Genomic DNA, 26,859 nt, shown 5'->3' on the forward strand with positions numbered 1-26,859 from the left:
GTTTTTATTTAAAACATATCTAAAACATATTTAGAAGACATGCTGTTATAATCTGTGATTGCTGCTTGTTGTTATACTGATGGCACTACATTGACTTTGATAAATCAAAATGTTTACATGGTTATGAAGTATATCTGGGAATAAACATTATCACACCTTGTAAAACATCTAGACATGGGTCAACATTATTGAAATGCTGCATTCTCGTTTGTTAATTTGTATTAGATGATAATTGAACAGTGCTTATGTCAATGTATTAATATACGAACAAGAATGAGTGGGTTTCCCCACACTTGTGCAGATAGTTTGAACAACATTTCCATCATTCATCTTTTAGGTTAGAAATCATTTTTATATGGAAATTGGTCGCCTATGTATTCAAGTATTCACTATGGATATACTATTTTATACTACTACATATAAATGTATATAAACCACTTCTTTTAGGAAATGTGTGTAATTGTTGTGAGTTATGTTATATTTCTTTATTAATATTATTCCCAAATATATGAGTGCAAACAGATAAAACACTTTGATATATATTCAAATTATTCCCACCTATTCCGCGGAAATGGCATATTCTTCTAGTTGTCCAAAACAGAATCCTGAAGTATTTGGGTTCTCATATAAGTGGTTACCACAGTCGGAAGTCTAAAGAATTGCAGTTTGACTTCTGTACTGACAATTAAGTTTAACATTAATGATTGATATACCACCTCGCTGGTGAAGAGATTTTGCGTTCAATATCACGGCAAACTTGCTTGCTAAAGCCAAAATTTGACATAGTGTATAAATCGAACGTCCACTCCACAACAACTGCTGCTGTTGGCTGACAATAGATCAGCAATTGATCGATAAGATATGCTGTCATCTCAATAATGATACACAGAAAGCTGTCAACAGAACAGATAGTATTTTAGGTGAGCTGTCAATTCATTTATGTACTGCAAGCAGACGCAAACAGAGGGCTAGCATAAGCTGTCAATCGATGTCCGACAATGTTTATGCAAACATTTGTGAAATACATTTCAATACAATTATGATGTTCAGTTGGTCACTAGTATACATGGCGAGACATCATAGAAGCGGGGAAATAATGCATGAGGAAGATAATGTTATATATAGAAATTAAATATAGAAACTGCATAGCCCAGTGTGCCTTTCATTTGACCACTGGACATGCTTCAAAAATGACACTGGAATCGTGCAACCCGTCAATGCTAATTAAATGCTTCATTCAGTAGTGCTACATTATTCACACTTCTGAAGTCTTGGCAATCTGAGTTAGTTGTTGCATATGGCCCCCTAAGTTCATGAATAAGTACCTTAATGGTCTATATGTTTGCCATCATATTGAATTATAATAATTATTAATAGCTGAATAACATTTTAAAATTGATCTTATATTTGGTATATATCTTATCTAGCATTGGTGTACTGACCAGACTGGTATAAGTGAAGAGAGAGAGTATATTTATTTATGACAGACTATTCGACCAACGGTGTGAAACAGGGTGGGATCTCTTCACCTATATTTTTTACAGTTTATATTGATAACCTCAGTAATGAACTAACGCCCTTTCCATTTGGTTGTTTAATAGGGAGTCGGAGAATGAATCATTTATTTTACGCTGACGATATTGTAGTATTCAGTACAAGAGCGTATGGTCAACAATAATTTGTTGATACTTGCGTACAGTAATTTAACTCTATCTTTTTAATGAGAAAAAAACGTATGTATGTTGTTTCAGCCTCGTTTTCAAAGGTTAAAAATGTATTAATTTATTTAAGTGGTAGACTACTTGATTATGTCACTGTATATAATTATCTGGGACACTTGAACACTAGTGACCTAAATGACAATGTTGACATTCGTCTCTTCTATGCGAGAGGCAACGCGAATATTCGCGATTTTAAATTTGCGTCCTTAGCTGTTGATTTTAATTCTATTAGGAGAACACACTCGCATGTGTTTCTTAAATTATCTGGGTATTCACATTCTGTTGTACAGAGTAATAGGACATTGTTTGTTAATCTTTATATTAGATCTTTTGATGAAATTCTTCGGGAAAAGACATTTAGCTTTATTAGTAGACTACACATTTAATCTAATCCCTTTGTAACAACAACACTGTACATTTCAATTAATTCTCATTTTGCTATGTATTTTTTATGATCTGAAATAAACACATAATAATAATCAATCAAATATACAAATGTCTATGTTTTAAGTGAAATCTGTTGTGCAATTGAACAATTCGTCTGTATACTCCACCTGACAAACATGTCAAATATAGTCAATTTAGTTCAGTGTCATTATCGAAGAGTGGGTCTAAATTGAACTGATATAGATATCAATGTAACAATCTACATAAATAATAATTTCCTAATATAGAAGAAGAATGAGTGACCAGGAATTAGATCTACGTGATACTGAAGTGATCCATGAAGTTTGTCGAGTTAAAACTGCGATGAGATAGCTAAATAAAGAAGGGTTAAATGTCGGGCACATTCATCTTTATCAGAAATTGACATGAAATGAACAGAAATATCACCATACATCATACAAAGCCGACGCCATAGTATGCAGTATGGTTTGTCAAATATCGCCTGACTAGACAAACAAACAAAATGTTAAAGGTCATAAATTTAAAAATATCATATGCTCATAGATAATGTGACGTAAATTGTAACTGGGAAGTACTTGGAAAAGGGAACAGAGCCCTGGATGTGTGTGTGGAAAGCACACATGTTTGGATACTTTGCCACCACTCATTGCACATGTTTATTTTTAGACTGCTGATACAGTAGCTGGATTGGGGTGTCAGCAAAATTTGATACACATACGTCCTGTTTCCCCTTTGGGATAATGGTATGTCCCAGATAGTGGTGTGGTAATTGTGAAATACTTTGGAATGTGCTGAGCCCAGTGTTGTTGGCAATGAAAATAGATATGACATCATTGACCCGAGTCTCCTACTTTAAATTGGTAGAGCTTGGATTAAAAGTGGTTTATTCCACTACCAAAATTGGCATCCTCTGTACACTGATTTGTCGACTATTTCAAGATAACCAATCATTTCGTTATATACATTTTATTATTTGCATGGCCATAAATTAACTAGGGTATTTAAAGTTGAGACATAAGGGAAAATCTCTAGTCAGGAAGGTAACCTGACTTGGTCCCACAACATCCTGAGACGCTGATTCCTGACTCCAGTGAGCTGTACCCTATACTGTGGTACACATGCAGACGTGCTGTGCAGTAACCCCTGCTGATCAACAGGAACCACTGAAGCTCACTGCCTGAACTACTCCCGTTGTACCGGTGCTACCAGTAGCAGCAGATAGCAGTGAAGTTGCCGATACTCCCTGGACACAGAGCACGAGTTTAAATTGTAGTGCAGCTGCTGAGACAGTGTGCCAGATACGAAGGAACGCAACCAGGTACATTGCTGTTAACCGGAGAGTGGAGTGTTCCTTGCAGCCTCGATCAAGTCTTTTTAATTCTATTTATGTACTGTATACCCCCACCTCCTACTGTTATTTGTTCATTAAAGTACAGGAAACCGTATATATTGTGTTGTGTTAATTTGTTATAATCGTTACTGGTATATTTCTTTCTCTGCACAGTCTCAGTTGTGGTGATATACATTCACCAAACGATCCCCACCCCGTGACAGCGGACGAGCTGAGAGGGAGGAGAGTTATTAGATAAGCACGCTACCAAAGACAAAGACTATTAGACCGGTATTAAAAACAAGCTCCCCGATCCTGAATACGGTGTAGCCCCATAAAGGCCCCCCCGCATTTAACGTCACATTGGTGGCAGCGGTGGGATACAACTGGTGCAGAGGAGGTGAACCAGAGAAAGCAGATCATGGCGACTCCAGATACCGATCCAGATATGGCAGAGCAGATTCCAGTAGAGAGTATCCAGATTGAACCAGTAGCTGATACAGAGCCGGGAGATGATCAGCAAATTTTTGTTGACACATTAGGAGAAATAGAGTTTGCACAAGCAGCAGCTGGTGATATTGCAGAGTTTAAAGAACCAGAGGAGACTGAAAAGGAGGGGGTTGTGCAGCCAGAGGGTAAAGCGGATGAGCTGCCGCCACAGGTGACACCCACCTCTGGCTATGGGACCCAAGAAATTAGTAAAGCTGAACTGTTGACTGGCAGTAGAGTTACAGTGGAAAAGCGGAGTAAGCCAGCAGTAGCCGAGAAAACAGATATACCATGGAGGCTGGATACAGCCACACCACGGTACCGATCAGCACTGAGAGGGAGACCAGCTGACAGAGCAGATGACCTCTGGCTTGGGTACCCCCGGGCACAATCAACTGGCAGACGGCTGACAAACCCCCCCTCAGATTTATTTGGGGGAATAAAAGAGGATCCAGAGCCAGTTGTTAGACCAAAGCTGCGCAAAGAAAAAGCACTGAAAGGAGAGGAGGCTTTCCGGCAGAGGGGCATGTATCCTGTGACGAAGCCTAATATAATTCCAGAAAAATTTTATGGGAAAACACCATGGAGAGATTACAAGGCCTATTTTGAGCAATGTGCACTTGTAAATAATTGGGATATGGCACATAAGTCCAGGTATTTGGCAGTGAGTCTGTCCGGTCTGGCGCAAAAAGTGCTGACCCAGGAAGCAGATGGTGGAGAAATACCGTACCAGGAGTTAGTCACCAGACTGGACAGGAGATTTGGTCCCGGTGGGCAAGCAGATACATATGCGGCAGAATTGCGGATTAGACAGCGCAAGAAAGATGAAAGTTTGCAAGAATTGGGTGAAGCTATACGGGAGTTAACAGAGATGGCCTACCCAGGTATGGATCCGGCTTCCCAAGAAAGGCTAGGCAGGCAGTATTTTAAGAATGCCATCCCTGAAAAGGAAATAAGAGACGGTATATTCAGAGCAAATCCAAAAACATTTGACCAGGCGATACAGGCTGCATTGGAGACTGAATCACACGTGATGTCAGAGAAAAGGAGATTGGCTGAGCGGTGCCCCAAATTTGGCAGGGTGCTGAATGCTGAAGGTGACTCGGAGATGGTAGAACTAAATGAAGGAATAAAAGAAATGGGGGTGGAAAAATTCCAACCAACCCAGATAGGAGAGCAGTCATTCGGTGGAGGGAAAGATAAAAGACCAAGAAGGTGGGGCCAGATGGGAATTGAGTGTTACAGATGCGGAGGACGAGGGCATATTAAGAGAAACTGCGCAACTCCACCAAACGGGTATGCGGGAAACGAATCACGACCAACCCCAGGGGCCAGGGCTGGGTCGGGAATGCAGACAGGCCCAGGCAACCCCAACAAGCAGTAAAAATGATGCAGGGACGGAGGGGACAGGGTACGCAGGCAGGGGAGACAAAACTAGAGGAATCAGATACAGCGACCCCCCCAGCAACTGAAAGTAGACCCCTGCCTACCGTACATGACTATACAAGGGCAACAAGTGGTATATTTGTGGCAGGCAGAATAGGAGGATTACAGGGATATTTTTTAATAGATACAGGGGCATCAGGAACCCTGTTGTCAAGAAAACATTATGAGCGTATACCTGAGATGCAGAGACCTGCATTGGAAGCCATGACGACTCGGATCCGGCAAGCAGACGGTACCTTGATGAAACAGCATGGTGGAGCTAATATGGAGGTACGCATAAGTAAATACAAAACCACAGCCGATGTGATTGTAGTGGATATGGAGACTGATGCAATATTGGGGATGGAATTGCTGATTACCTTAGGCTGTGTAGTGGACATAAAGAATCTACAGCTGAAATTTCTTGATGAAATAGTCCCATGTTATGACTGGAAGGCCCGTACTCTTTGTGCCAGAGTGGTGCTGAGAAAAGCAGTTGATATTCCTCCTGGCAGTGAAATGTTAGTACGATGTGATGCTAACAGAAAGATCCCAGGCTCTCGGCAGGGAATGGTGATACCAACAGATAGAAACCCGATTGCGGAAAGAGGAATAATGGTGGCAAGAGCGTTAGTATCAGATTGTAATGGGGTAATACCAGTACGGTTGTTGAATGTAACCCCACACCCGATACATGTAAAACAAGGCACTGCAGTGGGGATGTTGGAGCCGCTATCAGAGGGGGAGGGTGTGGTTACAGCAGAGAGGGATAAAGAAAATGAGGTACCACTGAAAGAAAAGCAACTGCCAGAATATTTGCATGATATATGGAGGCGGAGTACAACAGAGCTGGATGACGGTGAAGCAGAAAAGGTAGCGGCATTGCTGATGAAGTATGCAGATGTATTTTCCAGGGGTGATGATGATATGGGGTGTACCAATCTGGTTAAACACTCCATTAATACAGGTGAGGCAGCTCCTATTAGGCAACCCTCAAGAAGACTACCAATTTGGCAGAGAGAGGAAGCGGGGAAGCAGGTGGAAAAGATGCTGAAAGCCGGTATTATTGAACCAAGTTGTAGTCCCTGGGCTTCACCAATTGTGTTAGTAAAGAAAAAAGATGGTGGGACAAGGTTTTGCGTTGACTACAGGAAGCTGAATGATGTAACAATTAAAGATGCGTATCCAATTCCCAGAATAGATGACTCTCTGGACAGTCTGTCAGGTGCTTGCTGGTTTTCTACCTTAGATTTAGCTAGCGGTTATTGGCAAGTCCAGTTAGATGAAGAGGCACAACAGAAAGCTGCTTTTGTGACCCGTAGTGGTCTGTATAGTTGGAAAGTGATGCCCTTCGGCCTTTGCAATGCGCCCTCTACGTTTGAGCGGCTTATGGAGCGAATAATGGCTGGATTGCAGTGGGAAATACTCCTGTTATATTTAGACGATATTATTGTATATGGCAGAGATATTGATGAGGAGTTGGAGCGTCTAGAAATAGTGTTAGGCAGATTGCGGGCAGCCGGACTAAAACTCAAGCCAAAGAAATGTGACCTATTCAGAACCAGTGTAATGTATTTGGGTCATATAGTGTCGAAAGATGGGGTAGCCACGGATCCAGACAAAGTTAGGGCCATAAAAGAGTGGCCAACGCCAACAAGTGTGAAGGATGTAAGAAGTTTCTTGGGGACAGCGTCCTATTATCGCCGATATGTAAAAGGATTTGCCAAGATAGCAGTACCTTTGCATAGATTAACGGAGAAGGATAGAGTGTTTAACTGGGATACCGAATGTGAGATTGCTTTCCAGGTGTTAAAGGAGTGTCTGATGTCTGCCCCAGTACTAGGGTATCCACAGGAAACAGGAGAATATGTGCTGGATACAGACGCAAGTGAAACAGGTATTGGTGCTGTCTTATCACAGGTCCAGGATGAAAAGGAAAGGGTGATAGCGTATGGCAGCAGGTCGCTTAGTAAAGCGGAAAGGAATTATTGCGTCACAAGGAAAGAATTGCTGGCATTGGTGAATTTCGTGAGATACTACAGGCAGTACTTGTATGGCAGGAAGTTCATCATAAGGACTGATCATGCAGCTCTAAGGTGGTTGTTGAATTTTAAGTGTCCAGAAGGGCAACTCGCCAGGTGGATCGAAGTCCTTGGGGAATATGAGTATAAGGTAGTACACAGGCCAGGGAAAATCCACGGGAATGCTGACGGGTTATCAAGGAGACCATGCAGGCAATGTGGTTGGCAGGGGGAACATAGCGCTGTGATTTCCAGGGCCGGAGAGTATAGCAATGAATTGCAGGATACTCCCACTTGCATGAGGGACACAGAAAAGGTGAATATGGGAACAGGAGTAAAGGAAAAAGGAATAGTGGACACCAGGATGGTGGACACAGAAACGGAGACCCAGATACGGTCTGTCAGAATTCAACCAGAGGTGAGCGGTGATCAGATAAGGGAAGCTCAGGAGGCTGATGCGGATATAGGGCCAGTAAAAAGGGCGAAAAAGGGCGGAGTCAGACCAGGTTGGGAAGAGATTTCACGGTTGGCGCCCGCCGTGAAGGCATACTGGGGAAGCTGGAAGCAATTGAGAATAAAAGAGGGCATTTTATATAAGTATAGAGAATCAGAAGATGGGAAATCGGGTTGTTACCGATTAGTCCTACCGAAAAAATACAGGAAAATGGTTCTGCAGGCTTTACATAATGATGTGACAGCAGGACACCTGGGTATTACAAAGACTGCGGAGAGAATAAAGCAGAGATATTATTGGTATGATTTGGGGACTGATGTGCAGTTATGGTGTCAACAGTGCACCGTTTGTGCAAAACGTAGTGTTTTACCCCGAAGGCATAGGGCACCACTGCAGCAGTATGGGGTAGGAGCCCCAATGGAAAGAATTGCCCTAGACATAATGGGACCATTGCCAGAGACCCCCAGGGGGAATAAAGTTATCCTGGTGGTTGGTGATTATTTTACTAAATGGATAGAGGCATATGGGCTCCCAAATCAAGAAGCAGAGACAGTGGCGCATACATTGGTAACACAGTTTATTTCACGGTTTGGTGTTCCTAGAGAAATACACTCTGACCAAGGGCGGAACTTTGAATCCAGGTTATTTGCAGAAATGTGTCAACTATTGGGTATGAAAAAGACACGCACAACAGCCGGGAATCCGAAATCTGATGGTTATATTGAGCGGTATAATAAGACATTGATAGATATAATTGCCAAGTATATTAAGGTGGATCAGTCCGATTGGGATTTGTATATTCCCATGGCAACAATGTCCTATAGGAATGCGATACAGGAATCTACCTCATTTACACCAAATTTGCTGATGCTGGGAAGAGAGATTACACTCCCTATCGACTTGATGATGGAAACGGATGTACCTGAGGGAGAAAAGACAATAACAGATTATGTGGAAAAGCTGAGGAATAATTTGCAGTGGATACATGAGAAAGCTAGAGTTAGGTTGCAAGGTAGTGCAAAACGCCAGAAACGACAGTATGACCAAAGACTGGCTGGGAAGCAGTTGCAAAGAGGCGATTTTGTGTGGTTATTTGACGCCACGAAAAGAAAAGGGCGCTCCCCAAAGTTACAGCAGAGATGGCAAGGGCCCTTCATAATAGTGGAAAAACTGTCAGATGTTGTTTATAAAATACAGAAAGGAAAAGGTGGTAAAACGAAGATAGTGCATTTCGATCATATGAAACCATATCAGGGGGAGGAAATAGCAAGCTGGCTGACGGACAGTGAACCCGGGAAGGTGGCAGAAGCTGAAATTAATTTATCCGAGTACCCTGAATTGGTGACACCGGAAGCGGTATTTACTGACTCGAGCAAGGCAGGCCTAAATATAACTCAGTTAAATGCTGAACCGGAAATACGACGCGAGGCCCAGGGAGGTGGTAACGGGAAAAATGACATGATAAAAGATGAAGAAAAACTCACCCCAAAAGACACGACGAAAGATGCAGGTAGTTCAAAGCAGCCAGGAGAAGCAGAGACGCGAAGGAATCCCCCCAGAACGAGAAAAATACCTCGTCGGTTTCTGTATTAGTAAATAGGAAAACCAAGATGGCACCCGATGACGTAGCACATCGAGGGCGCCCTCGGAGGTGAGTTAAAAATAGCCCAATTGCTACGTCATTCATGCATACTTAATTTATAGAATCCGCTGACAGAGGAAAAAGTTTTTAACTTTCAAAGTTGCACGCTTGATACATCCTGGTGACCACTGCTGAAAATTGGAGACCCGCTTGCATTGCTAACGTGGAGAAAGACGTGAAAGGAAAGAACAAAAGAAAGAAAGAATGTCCGGCGGCAGGAAAAGAGATTGGGATGGCGAAAGGAAGCGTTGGGAGAAAGAAATGAACTTGAGGAGGTGGGACAGTCAACAGCCTGATCCGGACACCGTAACCTGTGAGAGATGTGATGCAGTTTTTAAGTCTAGGAGGCGAATGAGAGACCACATGGAGCGGCATCATGGGAATGCAACCGGCAGGGAGGCGAGCCGTAAAACTAGGAAAGAGAAGACGGATGGTGAAAGAGATGCAGAAAAGCCGTCTACATCGTCACTCGGGGTAGCAGTTGTTGGTGTGGGAAAGCTGCACAGTTATACTATACCCCGAATCCGAAAGTCCCAGGAATGGATGCAGGGTGGGCCCCAATGTCGGAGGGTAAGGAGAGAAGAAGGGAAAGGAAAGTCTGGAAGGACGCCGCCAGAAAGACGTCCGACAGTCAGATCAGGGGGAAAGGATATAGAGGCGATGAAACAAGCGTACGTGAATGCCTGTGAGCGGGGGGAAGTGGAACAGGAATCTGACGGGGTGTTGGTATCGTCGGACTCGGAGTCGAACCCAGAGGCGACGCAGGGTGAGGAGTATGCGGCGGGAGTTAAATATCGAGACGTGAGCACACAGACCCCGGAATTACAGAGATGCTGTGCTGGAGGTTGTGGGGGTGGAAAATTGAGAGTAAAGATTAGAAACCGGTCCGAGTGCGTTTTTGTTGATTTGGAAGAAAGCACGGACTCAAACTGAACTGTGATAAACTGTGAAGTGCACTGCCCTGTAAAAGTATTTTTAACTATATTTATAATCTGTTTTTAACTATATTAACAATCTATTTTAACTATATTTATATGACATATATATTTCTATTTTGATATGACTAAAAGTTTACAAGTAGATAAATCGCACTTGTGCGTGAGTAGAAAACAAAGTTATTATTTATTGTTCTATACTTGTTGTTATTCGATATTTGTTTATTTTATTCTTTTGTTATACCCATGAAGTACAGTCTTTAGTTTGTTTTGTAACCAGAAACCAAAGAGATCTCAAACCGAACTCGTACTGCTGGGCTGCAGACCAGCATTGGGAGTTTGGGGAGAGTGGACAAATTTATCAATAAAGTGGAAGCCGAAGTTAACTGGACTGTGACTTTTTGTCCTTGATTTTATGTACTACTTCAATGCCACACCAATGTATAACCCCTTTGAATTTCCCACAACAGTTTACGTCTGTTTAAAATGCTATGAAATCAACCCCGGTGTGTTGAACTCAGGGGGGGATAATGTGACGTAAATTGTAACTGGGAAGTACTTGGAAAAGGGAACAGAGCCCTGGATGTGTGTGTGGAAAGCACACATGTTTGGATACTTTGCCACCACTCATTGCACATGTTTATTTTTAGACTGCTGATACAGTAGCTGGATTGGGGTGTCAGCAAAATTTGATACACATACGTCCTGTTTCCCCTTTGGGATAATGGTATGTCCCAGATAGTGGTGTGGTGATTGTGAAATACTTTGGAATGTGCTGAGCCCAGTGTTGTTGGCAATGAAAATAGATATGACATCATTGACCCGAGTCTCCTACTTTAAATTGGTAGAGCTTGGATTAAAAGTGGTTTATTCCACTACCAAAATTGGCATCCTCTGTACACTGATTTGTCGACTATTTCAAGATAACCAATCATTTCGTTATATACATTTTATTATTTGCATGGCCATAAATTAACTAGGGTATTTAAAGTTGAGACATAAGGGAAAATCTCTAGTCAGGAAGGTAACCTGACTTGGTCCCACAACATCCTGAGACGCTGATTCCTGACTCCAGTGAGCTGTACCCTATACTGTGGTACACATGCAGACGTGCTGTGCAGTAACCCCTGCTGATCAACAGGAACCACTGAAGCTCACTGCCTGAACTACTCCCGTTGTACCGGTGCTACCAGTAGCAGCAGATAGCAGTGAAGTTGCCGATACTCCCTGGACACAGAGCACGAGTTTAAATTGTAGTGCAGCTGCTGAGACAGTGTGCCAGATACGAAGGAACGCAACCAGGTACATTGCTGTTAACCGGAGAGTGGAGTGTTCCTTGCAGCCTCGATCAAGTCTTTTTAATTCTATTTATGTACTGTATACCCCCACCTCCTACTGTTATTTGTTCATTAAAGTACAGGAAACCGTATATATTGTGTTGTGTTAATTTGTTATAATCGTTACTGGTATATTTCTTTCTCTGCACAGTCTCAGTTGTGGTGATATACATTCACCAAACGATCCCCACCCCGTGACAGCGGACGAGCTGAGAGGGAGGAGAGTTATTAGATAAGCACGCTACCAAAGACAAAGACTATTAGACCGGTATTAAAAACAAGCTCCCCGATCCTGAATACGGTGTAGCCCCATAAAGGCCCCCCCCGCATTTAACGTCACAATATGGTTTAGAAATGCTTCGATACAAATGTGTTTGTACGAATGTAAAACTATGAGTACTTTGTTTCCCTATATATATACCGTTCGCCTAATTCATCATCAGGCCTGTGAGTGGAGTTTTGCATGTTATGAAGGCAAATGCTTCACCTACTTTTGATAAGTAAGAAAATTACACCGAATAAACGGCAAAGTAAATACTACGTCAAATTATAGTAAACACGTACTGCGTGCGTGACTCGAACAGATGCTCGTACATGTTTACTATAATTTGACGTAGTATTTACCTGGCCGTTTATTCGGTGTCATTTGCTTACTTCACTTTCTATGTCAACAGCAACTATGAGTTTACAGTTGTTTCACAGTACTTATTAACTACTCTTAATACCGTTTCTGTGGCTCGCGCCACAATAATGAACACTACTTCTACTCAAGCAAAACAAAATAAATGGCTGCAGATTGTTGATAATCACAGATATTGTGCAGTGTGTCTGTCAGTGTGTTCTAGAACAATTTCTAAAAGCAAATATATATAAAAGTCTTGGAACAATTTACCAGAACAAAAGTATTTGACTCAAGTAGACGAGTCAGACTCGGAAACAAGACTTATTTAGTGTTGATCAAGTTAGCAAAGAAGCATCTGCTTGACACTGTATAAAGCTATGCTGTGAAACACCAACAAAACTATAACTTGATTAATTCATTTGGAAATGGGTGTGGTCTGGTTCACATATAAATAGAATGGTATGCATATATTGTAATAGTATAGGAGTGATCTGGTTCACATATATAAATAGAATGGTATGCATATATTATAGTAATATGGGAGTGGTCTGGTTCACATATATAAAAAGAATGGTATGCATATATTGTAGTAGTATGGGAGTGGTCTGGTTCACATATATAAATAGAATGGTATGCATATATTGTAGTAGTATGGGAGTGGTCTGGTTCACATATAAATAGAATGGTATGCATGTATTGTAGTAGTATGGGAGTGGTCTGGTTCACATATATAAATAGAATGGTATGCATGTATTGTAGTAGTATGGGAGTGGTCTGGTTCACATATAAATAGAATGGTATGCATATATTGTAATAGTATGGGAGTGGTCTGGTTCACATATATAAATAGAATGGTATACATATATTGTAATGGCATGGGAGTGGTCTGGTTCACATATATAAATAGAATGGTATGCATATATTATAGTAGTATGGGAGAGGTCTGGTTCACATATATAAATAGAATGGTATGCATATATTGAAGTAGTATGGGAGTGGTCTGGTTCACATATATAAATAGAATGGTATGCATATATTATAGTAGTATGGGAGTGGTCTGGTTCACATATATAAATAGAATGGTATGCATATATTGAAGTAGTATGGGAGTGGTCTGGTTCACATATATAAATAAAATGGTATGCATATATTATAGTAGTATGGGAGTGGTCTGGTTCACATATATAAATAAAATGGTATGCATATATTATAGTAGTATGGGAGTGGTCTGGTTCACATATATAAATATAATGGTATGCATATATTATAGTAATATGGGAGTGGTCTGGTTCACATATATAAATAGAATGGTATGCATATATTGAAGTAGTATGGGAGTGGTCTGATTCACATATATAAATAGAATGGTATGCATATATTATAGTAGTATGGGAGTGGTCTGGTTCACATATATAAATAGAATGGAATGCATATATTGAAGTAGTATGGGAGTGGTCTGGTTCACATATATAAATAGAATGGTATGCATATATTGTAGTAGTATGGGAGTGATCTGATTCACATATATAAATAGAATGGAATGCATATATTGAAGTAGTATGGGAGTGGTCTGGTTCACATATATAAATAGAATGGAATGCATATATTGAAGTAGTATGGGAGTGGTCTGGTTCACATATATAAATAGAATGGAATGCATATATTGAAGTAGTATGGGAGTGGTCTGGTTCACATATATAAATAGAATGGTAAGCATGTATTGTAGTAGTATGGGAGTGGTCTGGTTCACATATATAAATAGAATGGTATGCATATATTGTAATATGGAATTCAAAATAAAAAACTAATATAAAATATTAAAAATTCCCAGAAGACCCAGATAATTTTTAGCACAAGTATATGATATATGATGCTAATATTGTTCGACCATGACTGCAGCATGCATCCCAATTCAAGTGAACTCTTGTGTTGTTAAATAAAAAAGACACGTGGTTTATATTGTTTTGAATATTTAATCTACTCAGAGCCTCTTAATCCCAATCTAGTCTACTATGTTTGATAAGACTGGAAGTGAAAACACGTAGCATGGTATATGCATCATCATTATTTCTAACACCAGCCAGGCGACCACACACCACCAAAATTCACGGCGTCACCCGCTGGGTCAAATATTCGGGGTCCAGGCGGAACTAGGTGTTCACGATACTCATCCAAGCGATGACGTAATTCTTCTACTTTGTTGGGAAATACTTCGGCGAGATTGTTTCTTTCCTCGGGATCATCTGCATTGAAAAAATACATCGTGTTGTTAAATACCGTATAATATTTCATGATAAAATAAATTTCAATTTTTAGATATGATGGAAAATGCGTTTTGGAAGTGGATATGTGCTTATAACCTTAAGTCAAATCAGATAAGCTGTTAAACACAATAGGGTTACATGTAAGTGTCTATTTTCATCTATAATGGTATACAAGTATACCTTAACTAAAGCTGTTTACTACCATGAATCTGTTTGTTCAATTACCTCTTTGAAAGTAATGATGACAAGACCAGACTATGGTCAGATTTCGACTGAATACAACATAGACATTCTCTAGCCGTTCCTGATTGATTTCGAATGTGAAATTATGGTATTATCTGATTTGCTCGAGAAGATCACTTCTGCTCTTCAGAATAAAAAAAAAACACAGAACCATACACTATGCTATAGGATGCGATAATCATCGCAATCCAAGCCATACATGCCAAGATCACACGACCAACCTAAGTTACGTCAGTCATACCTATGATATTGAACAAGTATGTCACGTTTGCTGGGGGTGGTTCATTTCCAGTTGGAGGAATGGGAAACCCGCTAATAGGCTCGTCACCATAGTTGTACCAATCACCTGAAATACCAATAAATTGACATACACTACATTAAGCAATTACCATCGAAATACATAAATTGACAATGTACTGCCTTAAGTGTCCACACTATGCCAAACATTCAGTAATTTTTCTGCATATTGAATCGATTGAGTTATATTAAAAACATATTTACCCGATCTGTTCAACAATCGAAAAGGATACAATAAATCCGGGTTTCCTGTAATCAATTTATAATCCCCAACCCTGAAAAAACACGCGGAACAAGAGTCAGGATGAGATTGTATGTAGCACAATATTATTATTCAACTGACAGTCAAAAAACAGTATAATTCATTTATTTGTAATTTATACGAACCACATAAAGAGGCACAAATATTAGAAATAAAGTGTATACATGACTCTTGGTCGTTCACAATGGCATTCAACGCGCCTCAATGAATGAAACTTACACAAACTCGAAAACACACCTAACAAATAGCACAGTTTCTTACTGTATACGTCATTGATAAGGATTGTATTTAATGGCTGGTACATTCTGGTTCATCAATGTGACATATTTTGCACTGTTTCCATCTTGCATATGATGGAAGTATACAAGATTTACAAACCAAATTTGAACATAGTTACACCCACCAAAGCGCATTGTATTAACACTTACCTGATGGCAGCACCAGGGGACAACTCGTTATCGTCGATATTATATACAAATTCCGTTCTTGGCGATGGTTCACCTTTTGAGATTGTCTTCCACAAATCCATACCATCAATATCAGACTCTGTCAAGTACAATACAATGCAGATTATAGAAGCTATAGTTAAAGTGACCTGCAATGGAATACCGTAATTTGAAATAATTTAAAAATCTCACCAGTTGTAGCTCCAGCCAATTCAATTATTGTTTTATGCAAATCGACAATGTGAATTAACCTAAAAAAAGAAACAAAAGGAAATTAACAGCAGTGACGTGTTTTCGCGCATCATTCGCTGGCCAATTGAGTCACTGCCGGACATTGTCGACGGCCACCTAGCTACAACGTCAACGTGTTTATTTTCAACATATTGTCATTTGATCTACCAGGAATTTAATGTCCGCCGGCTTCACAATTGATACAATTCACAAGACACCCTTAAAGTTTCGGGCTTCAGCCAAAACACTTTGATGTCTATTACTCGTATTTTATTTATGTATTAACATTGATTTTTACATTGATGGTCCATGCAAATTATTTACCGGTCTTCTGAATTGCGCAGCAACAATTACGTTTTATATTGTCACTGACGCCGACTACCTAATACATTATTTTCACCAAACTTGTTTTACACAAAATAGCCATACAACATAAACAACGAGATATTATCGGACGAGCAGTAAATATAGCTTACACTATAGTTTTACGGGTTGTAAATGGTGGCATATTTAGGGAACGTAAAATCAGTCGTGAGCAACACTGTGATTTACTACCAGTAACTTACTCGTTATTTACGTATCCAGTCTTCTTCAACATACTCCCATGAAAAAATGTTGGTATACGAGTAGCGCCTTCAAACAGTGTTGCAATATTTCCTCGTAATGGCCAATTTGACCCGTATGCAGATGCCAACGCTCCATTCTGTGTAAATGCACATAATCAAACGGACATTATGCTATAAAGAATTAACCTGAGTCGGATGAGAAGTCAAGTAAAAATAGTTTATCAAATAATCACTAAATTATTTGTCCAGTAAACTCAAGGCAACGAAAAGAAAACGAAGTGAACATATACCAAAACATGTTTAATGACTAAACACATTAGATTTGCAACAACGGAAATTGATCACTTACGTCAGATGTGAATATAAATAGCGTATCGTCCCACATTCCACGTGTCTTCAACGCATCCACCAAAAGGCCAATTGAATTGTCCATCGCAGACATTTTTCCTGAAAAATTAAAATAATATAATGTTTGTCTATTTAACCCCAGTTTTTTTATAAAACTTCTGGCTATTGTTTAACCGTACTAATCAATCTGGGGTAAACTATTTACAACGTCATCACATTTTTGGTAATTAGAAAAATTGTGGCGAACCTGAAATATACAAGTCAAATAGAATAGGGAGCAGTTGTTTTGTGACCATGAGATTTAAAAAAATTAACATATTGATGCTCAGGATAGTGTTAATAAATTATTTGAAATGCTTCTCGAGTAATTCAATAAAAAAACAATTACAGTAATACAACTCCTTTTAAATCAATTGTTTTATTTCGGAATGAAATGCTTCTATACAATGATATTCGAATGAACCTAAATATACATGCAAATTAGACATGGACTTGCTGGCATCTAGATGACGGAGCGCAAAAACCTATGAAGCATATGGACTACTTCATCATGGCAGCCATTACAGTCCGAAGACTTTATACTACTAAACAAATCTTGTATATAACGGACTTTTGTCATTAAAATCTGAATATTATGAAATTGTTTGGTTTCATTGTACATATCAATCTCCATGTTTGAAATTGATTATGATTCGATATTTCAGTGTCTCTAGATACAACGATGTTCAAATTATACATACCATAAAATTTCCTTTGTCGCTCATCTTCGATATCGGAATACAAATCTTCGTATTCCTGGGGTACCTAGGAAACAACCATACATACACGTAATTAATATAATCTATTATTCGAAACTATATCTTAATTGTCTTATGTGGTGGATTACACAAATTGCCTAATTCATTCTAGTATATATATGTCTTAATTGTTGTACCATTGTCGGCATTCTACTGTATATCAAAATAATGAATGAGTTACCTTAAGAAATTTTCCAGGTAAGGCCATACTGAACTCCAGAAACAGTGGATATTCCTTGTAATGTCCCATTACTATATCTACCGCTCTGTCAGCAAGCATGAACTTTAAAAAGGAAAAAAATAACTACAATTAAAAAATCATTATTACATTATTCTTTACTTAGTTTCTATCAAATTAAGTGAAAGTAAAAACGTGCATAGATTCTTGTAAAACCCGATATTGTCAAAATATGCTTACATCATTAATTATTGAATATCGTGCCGAAATCCATTGTTGTTTTGTGTAAACGAAATATTATAGTCAAAACCGCAACTTCCAGTCATTGCGGCGATGTCGTAGTCTATTCAGTGCCTCGCAGAGGGCAATTAATCCAGTCCAAGTGTTCGTTTTTGCCGTTGCTACCAAAAGTCTTAATAAGAGTTTATGCAATGTGAACTTAGTCAATTGAAGGAATGATTTTAAAGTAGCAAATTGATTAAAACAATTTCATGTATGATTGGAGATTAAAAAACCCATGTAGAACGTGTTTGGTCTACCAATAGATGATTGACTTGAGAAATTTCCAATTTGGAGCTAATTAAAACAGGTAGACGGTACCGTCACCACTACGATCTGAGTTATATTCGTATATATGGTGCTGATATTGTTATACTCCTTCTGGAAGCTGACAATATCCGGCTTAATATCAAAGTTTGTAACCAAAGAGACATTACTCACTGGGAGATACGTGTCACTTTCTTGTACCACTCCGGTGTTGTCGCGGAAATCATATCCTGAACCTAAATGGGTAAATGAATGACATTTAGCACTGCCTAGTAACGCCTCATCCGAATATTTCTAGTGTACAAATAATGAGACGAAACATTCAGAATTTACCAAAAAAAAGAGATTTAGGCAAAGAATTGTAAGATCCTAGCTAGAATTTATGAAGAGAAAATCGTAATGCTAGCCAAGAGTAATATAAAATTTAACGCAAAGCGAAACAAATGAAATATGATGAAACACACTGGGCAACTTGGAGTATTGAAAAATAAAAATAAAACACCAGCATGCTCGTAGGTATTCTCTAACTTTAAAACAGTTAAACATTGTTGTTCGCAGTCTATACGGTTTTCCCATACTTTATTTTACTTACCGAGTATATTCTCTTTAGTGTATAGGTCGGTTCCCCCTCCCAGCCAACCATAAAAAGAATCAAAGCCACGTTTATTTGGAAGATACTCTTCCTTACAATATCCTAAATGCCACCTATGAATAAAAACCACACATGATTGATTGAGAAAAAAACTTATGAATGATGAATTGTTGGTTGTTGCGCTATCCACCATCTTTCAATGCGATGACTACAGGGGGAACCTGATTCATATACTGGTATAACTTCTATATATCATATTATATTTACGATCCAAAAATGTTCAACAATTAAGAGCAAATGTTAACTAATACACTTTCAAAATGTATATTGGTAAAATGGTTCCGTGGCCATATATCAGGGATCTAGACAATCTGAAGTAATTGTGTTACCACCAGTCCTTTGTTATCTACCAAGGAATAAACAACTTCAGAATAATTTGACTATTGCTTCGTAACTGCTATTCACGTTAATCCAAAGTGTGTTACAGGTATATACTAAGTGCATTGAAGCGTCTGCTGATTTGTACCAATTTTGGCTGCCATTTTGGATGATATAAAATTGAAAGAGTTCCATTCTTTAAATTTACAATTGGCTAAGGAAACTAAATTGTTGATGCATCATCTATTTAGCATGTAGTTGATAGTTTAAACCACTTACTGCATTGATCTGGAACCGGTTTGCAACATGCTAGTGCATCCATATTTGTTAGTATTTGATGAAAAGTCTTTTTTACATGTTACTTTATTTGCTTTAGAAACTTTACTGTGTAAAAATGCATAAATGGGGAAGGGGAATTTAAGATAAAGAGTTTGTAGTGCTATCATTACCAAACGCTTCAGCGTGGTATTAAGAATTTGTTTTCAGGGGTGGGTATTACCAAGGTGGAAAATGGTTGAACATATGGGGGTAATTCCTGGAATTGCAATAGAGAGGGTTCAGGCCGAAGTACAATATATAGTGTTTTCATGTTTCATCTGATATTTCTGTGGTATTCTGCTGCTGTAACTAATGCAAGATTTGTTCTGAAATTCTGTGTATTGTGTGCACTCAAGGGTTATTCGTTTTTTGCTGAAAACACTCCTATTTTTTATGGCAGAGTCGAACTAGGTTCACTCCAACTGGAAAACATGCATTGTCGATTGAATGAGAGCTCATTAAACACATTTTCCAGACCGGCGAAAGAGTATGTAACAACCAATTTTAACAGCCTATCACGTGATTTTACTCAGAATGTCAACATGGAAAGAGGCTATTCCATTTTACGCAGGAATAATTGGGAGTAGATTATGTGAGGGATAGTATCAACAGAGATGTGTATACTGAAAAAGTAATATCTATTCTTCTTTTGCATCGCTGAGCATTTTTGTTTTAGTATACTGGTTTGAAAATGTTGAATTTGCATGATTTGCGATGTGTTTTTTACTGGAACGCCCCTAATGGTTGATTCCCGGGTTTGATGGAGAATGTAACAGCGCACCTCGTGATTCGTTTGAATGCAATGGTGAAGGATTGGTACGATAGGACGTCGTCCGATCTCGTTTCGAAGTCAGTCATACCACGGTTCTTTTTAGTAACCGTGGTCATACGTAGTTTAAATTTATGTTGAAGTTAAAAGTTTCTCAACAGAATTATGCACCTTGTGATGTAGCCGTGGTTTCGCGGCGTTTTGGGTCCGGGAAGGTATTTTGCTTCGTCCGTCAATTATATATACATCGTCGGTATACAGTTAGGGTCCGACTGTATACCGAGATGTATATATAATTGACAGACGAAGCAAAATACCTTCCCGGACCCAAAACGCCGCGAAAACCACGGCTACTTGTGATGTTGCTTCCTATCCGTGGATTGAATGAATCTTGATTACCGGTTAATAAGTTGCTCATTTGGCGTTGGTAATTTCTATTTGGAACTGGGTAACGCCGCAACGTCGCCAGTAGAAACCTCCTGGTACTTCGATGTTGATGGTTGCGCCTTCATGGCAATCGTTAATTTTACTGCGGGGGGGGGGTCTTCCAAGAGCCCATAAGGGTTTTTAAAACTCAACATACATCAAGTTCTCTCAAACGTAGTATTCCATGTGATGTACACTTAATATGCCAAAAATGTTGCTGAACGATTTGAACTGGATAAAAATAGCAGACGAAAATTTGTATACAAAATAAAAATAGTCTGGTTGCCAATGAATACAAGCCGATAGGCTGGTTAGCGATCCGCTCCGCTAAAAACAAGCAATATGTTTTCGGCTATTGGTAGGACATGAACGTGAAACTAAAACCGGGCACCGTATACGAAGTTCGCAAAAAACATTCAGTCTTTAGAAGTCACTTTATTTTATTGCTAGGACGTATTCTGCCGTTAAATGTATTATTTCCAACCGTTTTTCGTCAGTATTTTCTAGATTGAAGGCAGCATTTACATTTCATTCAAAGTTGCGTTGAAATTACGTTGACACAGTGTAACAATATCGGCGCCGGAGTACAACGTAGCCACAATAAAAGGCATGATCATTTAAACACTGCTATTACAAGACTGGTAGGAGGTAATACATTTGGGGCGAAAGTATTAAAAAAAACAGTTTTTGGCTGTTGCCATGGTAGCTGTGGGCCAGGATTGTTTTTCCAATTAGTGACGGGCGACCTGCCTGTCATGTATGGACAAAATTAGCTAAGCCAAAACAAATCTCAGAGAGGAATTAAAAGCTGTTGCTGGTGAAAAGTTACCCCAACGTTGGGGTCCATTTTCTCGGTAATGAAAATAGACAAAAAAAAAAAAACAGTAAATTGTTACCCACACTCAAGCTGAGTAGAATTAGCTACGTCCATGCTTTTTAATCATAGATATGTAGGGTGTGATACATTTGGCGTGAAGGTATCAAAAGAATCAGTTTTTGGCTGTTGCCATGGAAACGGTGGTCAAAATTTGTTTTCAGATTATACAAAACTTTGTGCCCACACTCAAGCTAAGTAAAATGAGCTATGTCAGAGATGTTGTATCCTAAATTTGTTGGAGGAGATACATTTACATACTAATGAAGGTGTAACCTACCTGCTAAGAGTGAGCGAAATCGGCCAAGCCAAGACACACAATTGTGATTTTAAGGGCAATCGCAGAGGAGCGGATCGCCAATACCATGTTCATTTGCATATTGCCCGTGAAAATACCAAAAACATTAGTGCATGGTGATATGCAGTTTAATTTTAGTAAAACTAATTGACTGCCTAGAAGTGCCATTACTGTTGTTCAAATTCTATTTCACTCGGCAAGTGTATTCATGTACCCAAGGGTAAAATATCGTACTTCTAAATATAGTTTATTTCTGCTATGTTTAAAAAAAAAACGCTACTCCTGAAAGAACTACTTTGTTTGCTCTCAGACCTCATTTGCATATGTGGTGTGGAAATACCGATTTTGATTTCAGGGACGAATAAAAAAGACTGCAGTACATATGTAATAATGTGAAATACTTCATTTTCACTGTAAACATTTACCCGCTAAAATAAATTCCAGTGAAAATGTCATTTTCCTCATACTCTATTGAGACTCGACACAGCACAGTGAAAATTGGATTCACACGTAATGCTTGAAAACGAAAATAAATTAAGTGAAATTCTATGTGACTTCATGAGAGTTGGAAATTATATTACACCCAACCCTACCATTCCATACACAGTGTAAACTACACCCCAAAACATCCATGCACCGATGTATTCTACATGTATTTGAGAAATTGAAATAAACAAATTATATGACAACGAACTTAATTATAATTTCAGCTTCTAGTTCAGCACTGGTTAAATAAACTACCTCGTCTTTATGCCAACTTGAAGTTATTCATTGCCTACATCATCAGTGACTTCAAAATATATGTTTCAATTCCAGGAATTTCACTTGCTATTAATTGCATGGGAGTGCCAGTTTTTTTATTTTCTATTGTAATGTCAATTTCTTGCGTTTGCTCGGAACATGAAGCTGTAACCACAGGCCGTCTAGGTGCTGTAACTAAATTCTGGTATAAGCACCGGTTAGGCAGGCTTGAACTATGTATTTGAAGCCAGCTGAGAGGTATATCCAATCCAATGAATTTCTCATTGTTTGGTAACTATTTGCTGCAAATGCAACAAAAATCAATATATATTACCCACACAGCATTCTACAGGTTACTTGTTATCATTTAGATTTTCCTTTTACTGCTTTTGGTGTTCAATAGCCTTGCTGTTCTGTGTTTGACAACACTGCAAAATCTACACATTTGGCTAAATATATAAATTCATATATATTTTGATTTTAATTTTGTAATCGCACGAACCCACAGTACAACAGAACATATGCATTTTTTAAATTCAGCTAATGTGTTCTGTAGTCTACTTACTTTCCGATAAGGTGAGTAATATACCCAACATCTTTCAGCATTTCTGGTAATATCTTAAGATCTAATGAAAGCCCGTCAGCTTCAAGACTGAACAGCATTTGATGCTGTAAATAACAATAATAAAAACTAAAGTGTAGTAGAATATTGTGCCACATGTTATTCAAAATGAATGTTTTATACTTTTATTCTAAGAAGTAATCATGAATGGCAATCGATTATCAAAATGACAACTTGTTATTTCGAAATGTGCATATTTGCATGTATTTTCAATAATAAAATAAACACAGTCATGTTTAGATACTTGTCAAACATTGCTCACAAGAAATTGTATGAACAATTAAATAATCAATAATAATCTATGAATATGCGAATTAGTGTATATCCTAAATCTGACATAAAAAATATCACTCAAATGAGTTCTACTTGACGGGCACCCATCATAATCGTTTCAAAGATTGTAGATGTGGTAATTATGATCAATACATCGCCAGAATTTTTTGGAATTAACGCATTGTAATAATTTGTAATGTAAAAACATATTTTAGTGGGAACAAAAATGTAACCACATAATTGTTGCATCAAACGTAAGACAAACTAGTACTTAGTGTGATTTATAAACTTTAATCAAATATATAATTTGATATGGTTCAAAATAATCGTTCTATGAAAATAAATTGCTTGAATGCTACCCCCTGAACAAGTTTTCTACATCTTCATCATGCCAAATCAACAGGGGATGTAACATTCTTCGGACCATAAGCTTTGTCCTTAACGTTGTATCTATTGCGTATACTAGAAATTCAGTTGTACATGATAGACAAACTAAAATGTTGTCAAATATAATTAAAATGTTCCAATAAACAAATTACCTGTCTTTGAATTTTGAAAGGATAATAACCAGTAAATAGAGCAGATCTTGATCTGAAGAATGAGACATACATGCAAACATAATTAAACAGATGTACGGGTGATTTGTTGATAGTAAAATTGACTGTACAATCTATAACTACATACCGGCAACATTAATAGTGTTGACACTTACGGTGTACACGCAGGCTGGGCGTATGATTGGTTGAATATGACGCCATCAGCAGCGAGGTGATTGAGGATAGGCATCTTCAGATCCGCATTGTGCCATCCTACGTCATTCCACCCTAGATCCTCTGCTAGTATTAGCACAATGTGTGGTTGTTTTCCTACCAATAAAGCAATTGAAGGAATCTAAGAACATAACACTGGAACATAGCTCAAACATTATAACCTTGCCCGTTGCGAGTTGATTTAGAATAGATATCTTGATGTGCGCATTGTTCCATATTATGTTGTTTCATAATTAATGTTTGTGCGCTGATAAAAATAATCAACGACGTATAAGGTGTAACACTAAAACATAATACAGCTAGTATTTTGTATGTATAATTTGTGGAATATATTCTTCCAATTAATGTGCATTTCTAAACTCAATAAGAACACCATGGCGGAGATAACATACACAACCATAGATCTTTAAACAAAAGTCGTATAGAAAAATCTAAGATTCAAACAAAACAAAGCAACTGACAAGTATACTACACACTGTCGTACTGTCATAATTTTGTCTTCAGTGTAGAAATATTTCGCACAAGTTTTTTTGTTAGCAAAACAGGTGAAAACATATCCAAGTATCAGTTTGTAGCGAATAAAACAATTCTATTAAAAATGTTTTAAACTGTATCTTTGATTTATCATGTGGAACAGTAGTAAATAGGTTGGAAATATCAAATTGTTAATTAAAGTCACTTTTTTTTAATTAAAATTTTTCTCGTAAGCCCAACATTTTTGATAAAACGCACATAATAATATGACTTACAAATAAAGACTATACTTTTATTTTTAGTACCAATAAATCCAGTGTTAGTAACACACACTGTTGTCGGGAACAAGTCGTTTGTGCTTAAGATCTCATCTCACTTGATTTTTTTGGGGGGTAATTTCATTTGATCCATTTGAATGTCAATATGACATGCACTAATATTAGACTGTCACTGCCACAAATGCCCAGCAAGTATTCACAACTGAAATGCATCAATTTAATAAATGAGTGGAGTTCAATTTGTGTTTTAGCAGGAGGTTCAAGTATTGACGATCGACTGAAATAAATAAAATTTATGTGCATAAATGAAATTTCCTCAATTTTGCTTTGGTTGGTATTTTTTATTATTACTTTTTTCTTGTTTTTCCAGAGTCTAAAAACAATTTAAGAGATTCAGTCTGATATAATAAAGTAAAAATGTTTAAATTTTTTATTTCAACACGGTGCACTCAGTTCACTTTATGATTCATCAACTAAAATCCCCATCTGTGTAACACTATGTGTGACGCCTAGCACGAATAAATAGTAAGACATTTGTTATTTATAATAACTTGAAAATGTGTTCACAACGTTTTACTCATAATTTGTTTTGGATCTGCATCAATTTCTGTATGTTAATAAAATATAGAACCTGAGTTTTAATTAATATTGAAAATATGAAATATATTCAAAATCAATAAATAGTGACATCAAATTAAATAGGCATGTTTTCTGTAAATATTATTTGGTTATAGTATTTAATCGTATTTCAATATTTGTACTAAAATAACATATTAACACTAAGGACTCAATTCAGAGCTTGTAGAACAGATATATGGATGGACCACTAAAAACTCAGGGAGGGGCTATGAGAGAAAACACTTTGTAATTTGTGCAGCACTTCAAATATATTGAAGATCTACTTAAATAATATTATTGTTACATCTTACCTGATTCGACAACAATCACCTGCAATAAAAACATAAATATAGTGTTTGTAACATTGCTGAATAGCTAAGGCGATCTATCCTCGTACGGTGTTCATTTTGATGGAAGTCCTATTATGAAGAGTTCCTATTAACAGTCTATAGACATAGAGCATACTCACAGACACAAGTGCTACTAATACTAAACAGGTTAAACACATCTTTATAGAACTGTATCTGCACCTCCGTCAATGTACAAATGTTATCTAACAGCCGGGTCTTGGTATAGTAACTGATAATACATCTGAAGATGTATTGATATGCTTTTGTTATCGGACACATCACACGTCAGCCAGTAGCTATATTTATCTACCACGTTTTTTTCAAATGATTGATTATGCAAGTATAACTGCAATCAGTAATGTAGGGTCCAAGCTATTTAACAATTTCTGCACGTTGTTTCATGCTCTTTATTTTCAAAAATAAATGTGAAATGTGAAACTGGTATTACGTAACTCATACATCAATATAATCGGATACTTTAATTTTATTCATATACCATTAACAACTAAATTGTTA

The 26,859-nt window shown here is 38.0% G+C and overlaps 1 protein-coding gene across 1 annotated transcript; it reads right to left on the reverse strand.

Annotated features, from left to right (window-relative positions):
* Positions 1-14,367: 14,367 nt before the first annotated feature.
* LOC102807117 (arylsulfatase B-like) lies at positions 14,368-26,558 on the reverse strand. Its single transcript, XM_085504055.1, has 16 exons — positions 26,463-26,558; positions 26,305-26,323; positions 24,566-24,719; positions 24,393-24,444; positions 23,524-23,627; positions 19,155-19,267; positions 18,737-18,798; positions 18,020-18,121; positions 17,782-17,845; positions 17,043-17,140; positions 16,694-16,830; positions 16,089-16,147; positions 15,879-15,996; positions 15,393-15,463; positions 15,133-15,237; positions 14,368-14,627 (listed from the first exon to the last, which is right to left on the reverse strand). The coding sequence occupies exons 1-16, from the start codon at positions 26,499-26,501 to the stop codon at positions 14,455-14,457; spliced, it is 1,470 nt and encodes a 489-aa protein (XP_085360181.1). The 5' UTR covers positions 26,502-26,558; the 3' UTR covers positions 14,368-14,454.
* Between the last annotated feature and the right edge of the window lie 301 nt (positions 26,559-26,859).

The sequence above is a fragment of the Saccoglossus kowalevskii genome, chromosome 9 (genome assembly GCF_978046115.1).
Source record: "Saccoglossus kowalevskii chromosome 9, keSacKowa6.1, whole genome shotgun sequence".
NCBI classification, from domain to species: Eukaryota; Metazoa; Hemichordata; class Enteropneusta; family Harrimaniidae; genus Saccoglossus; species Saccoglossus kowalevskii.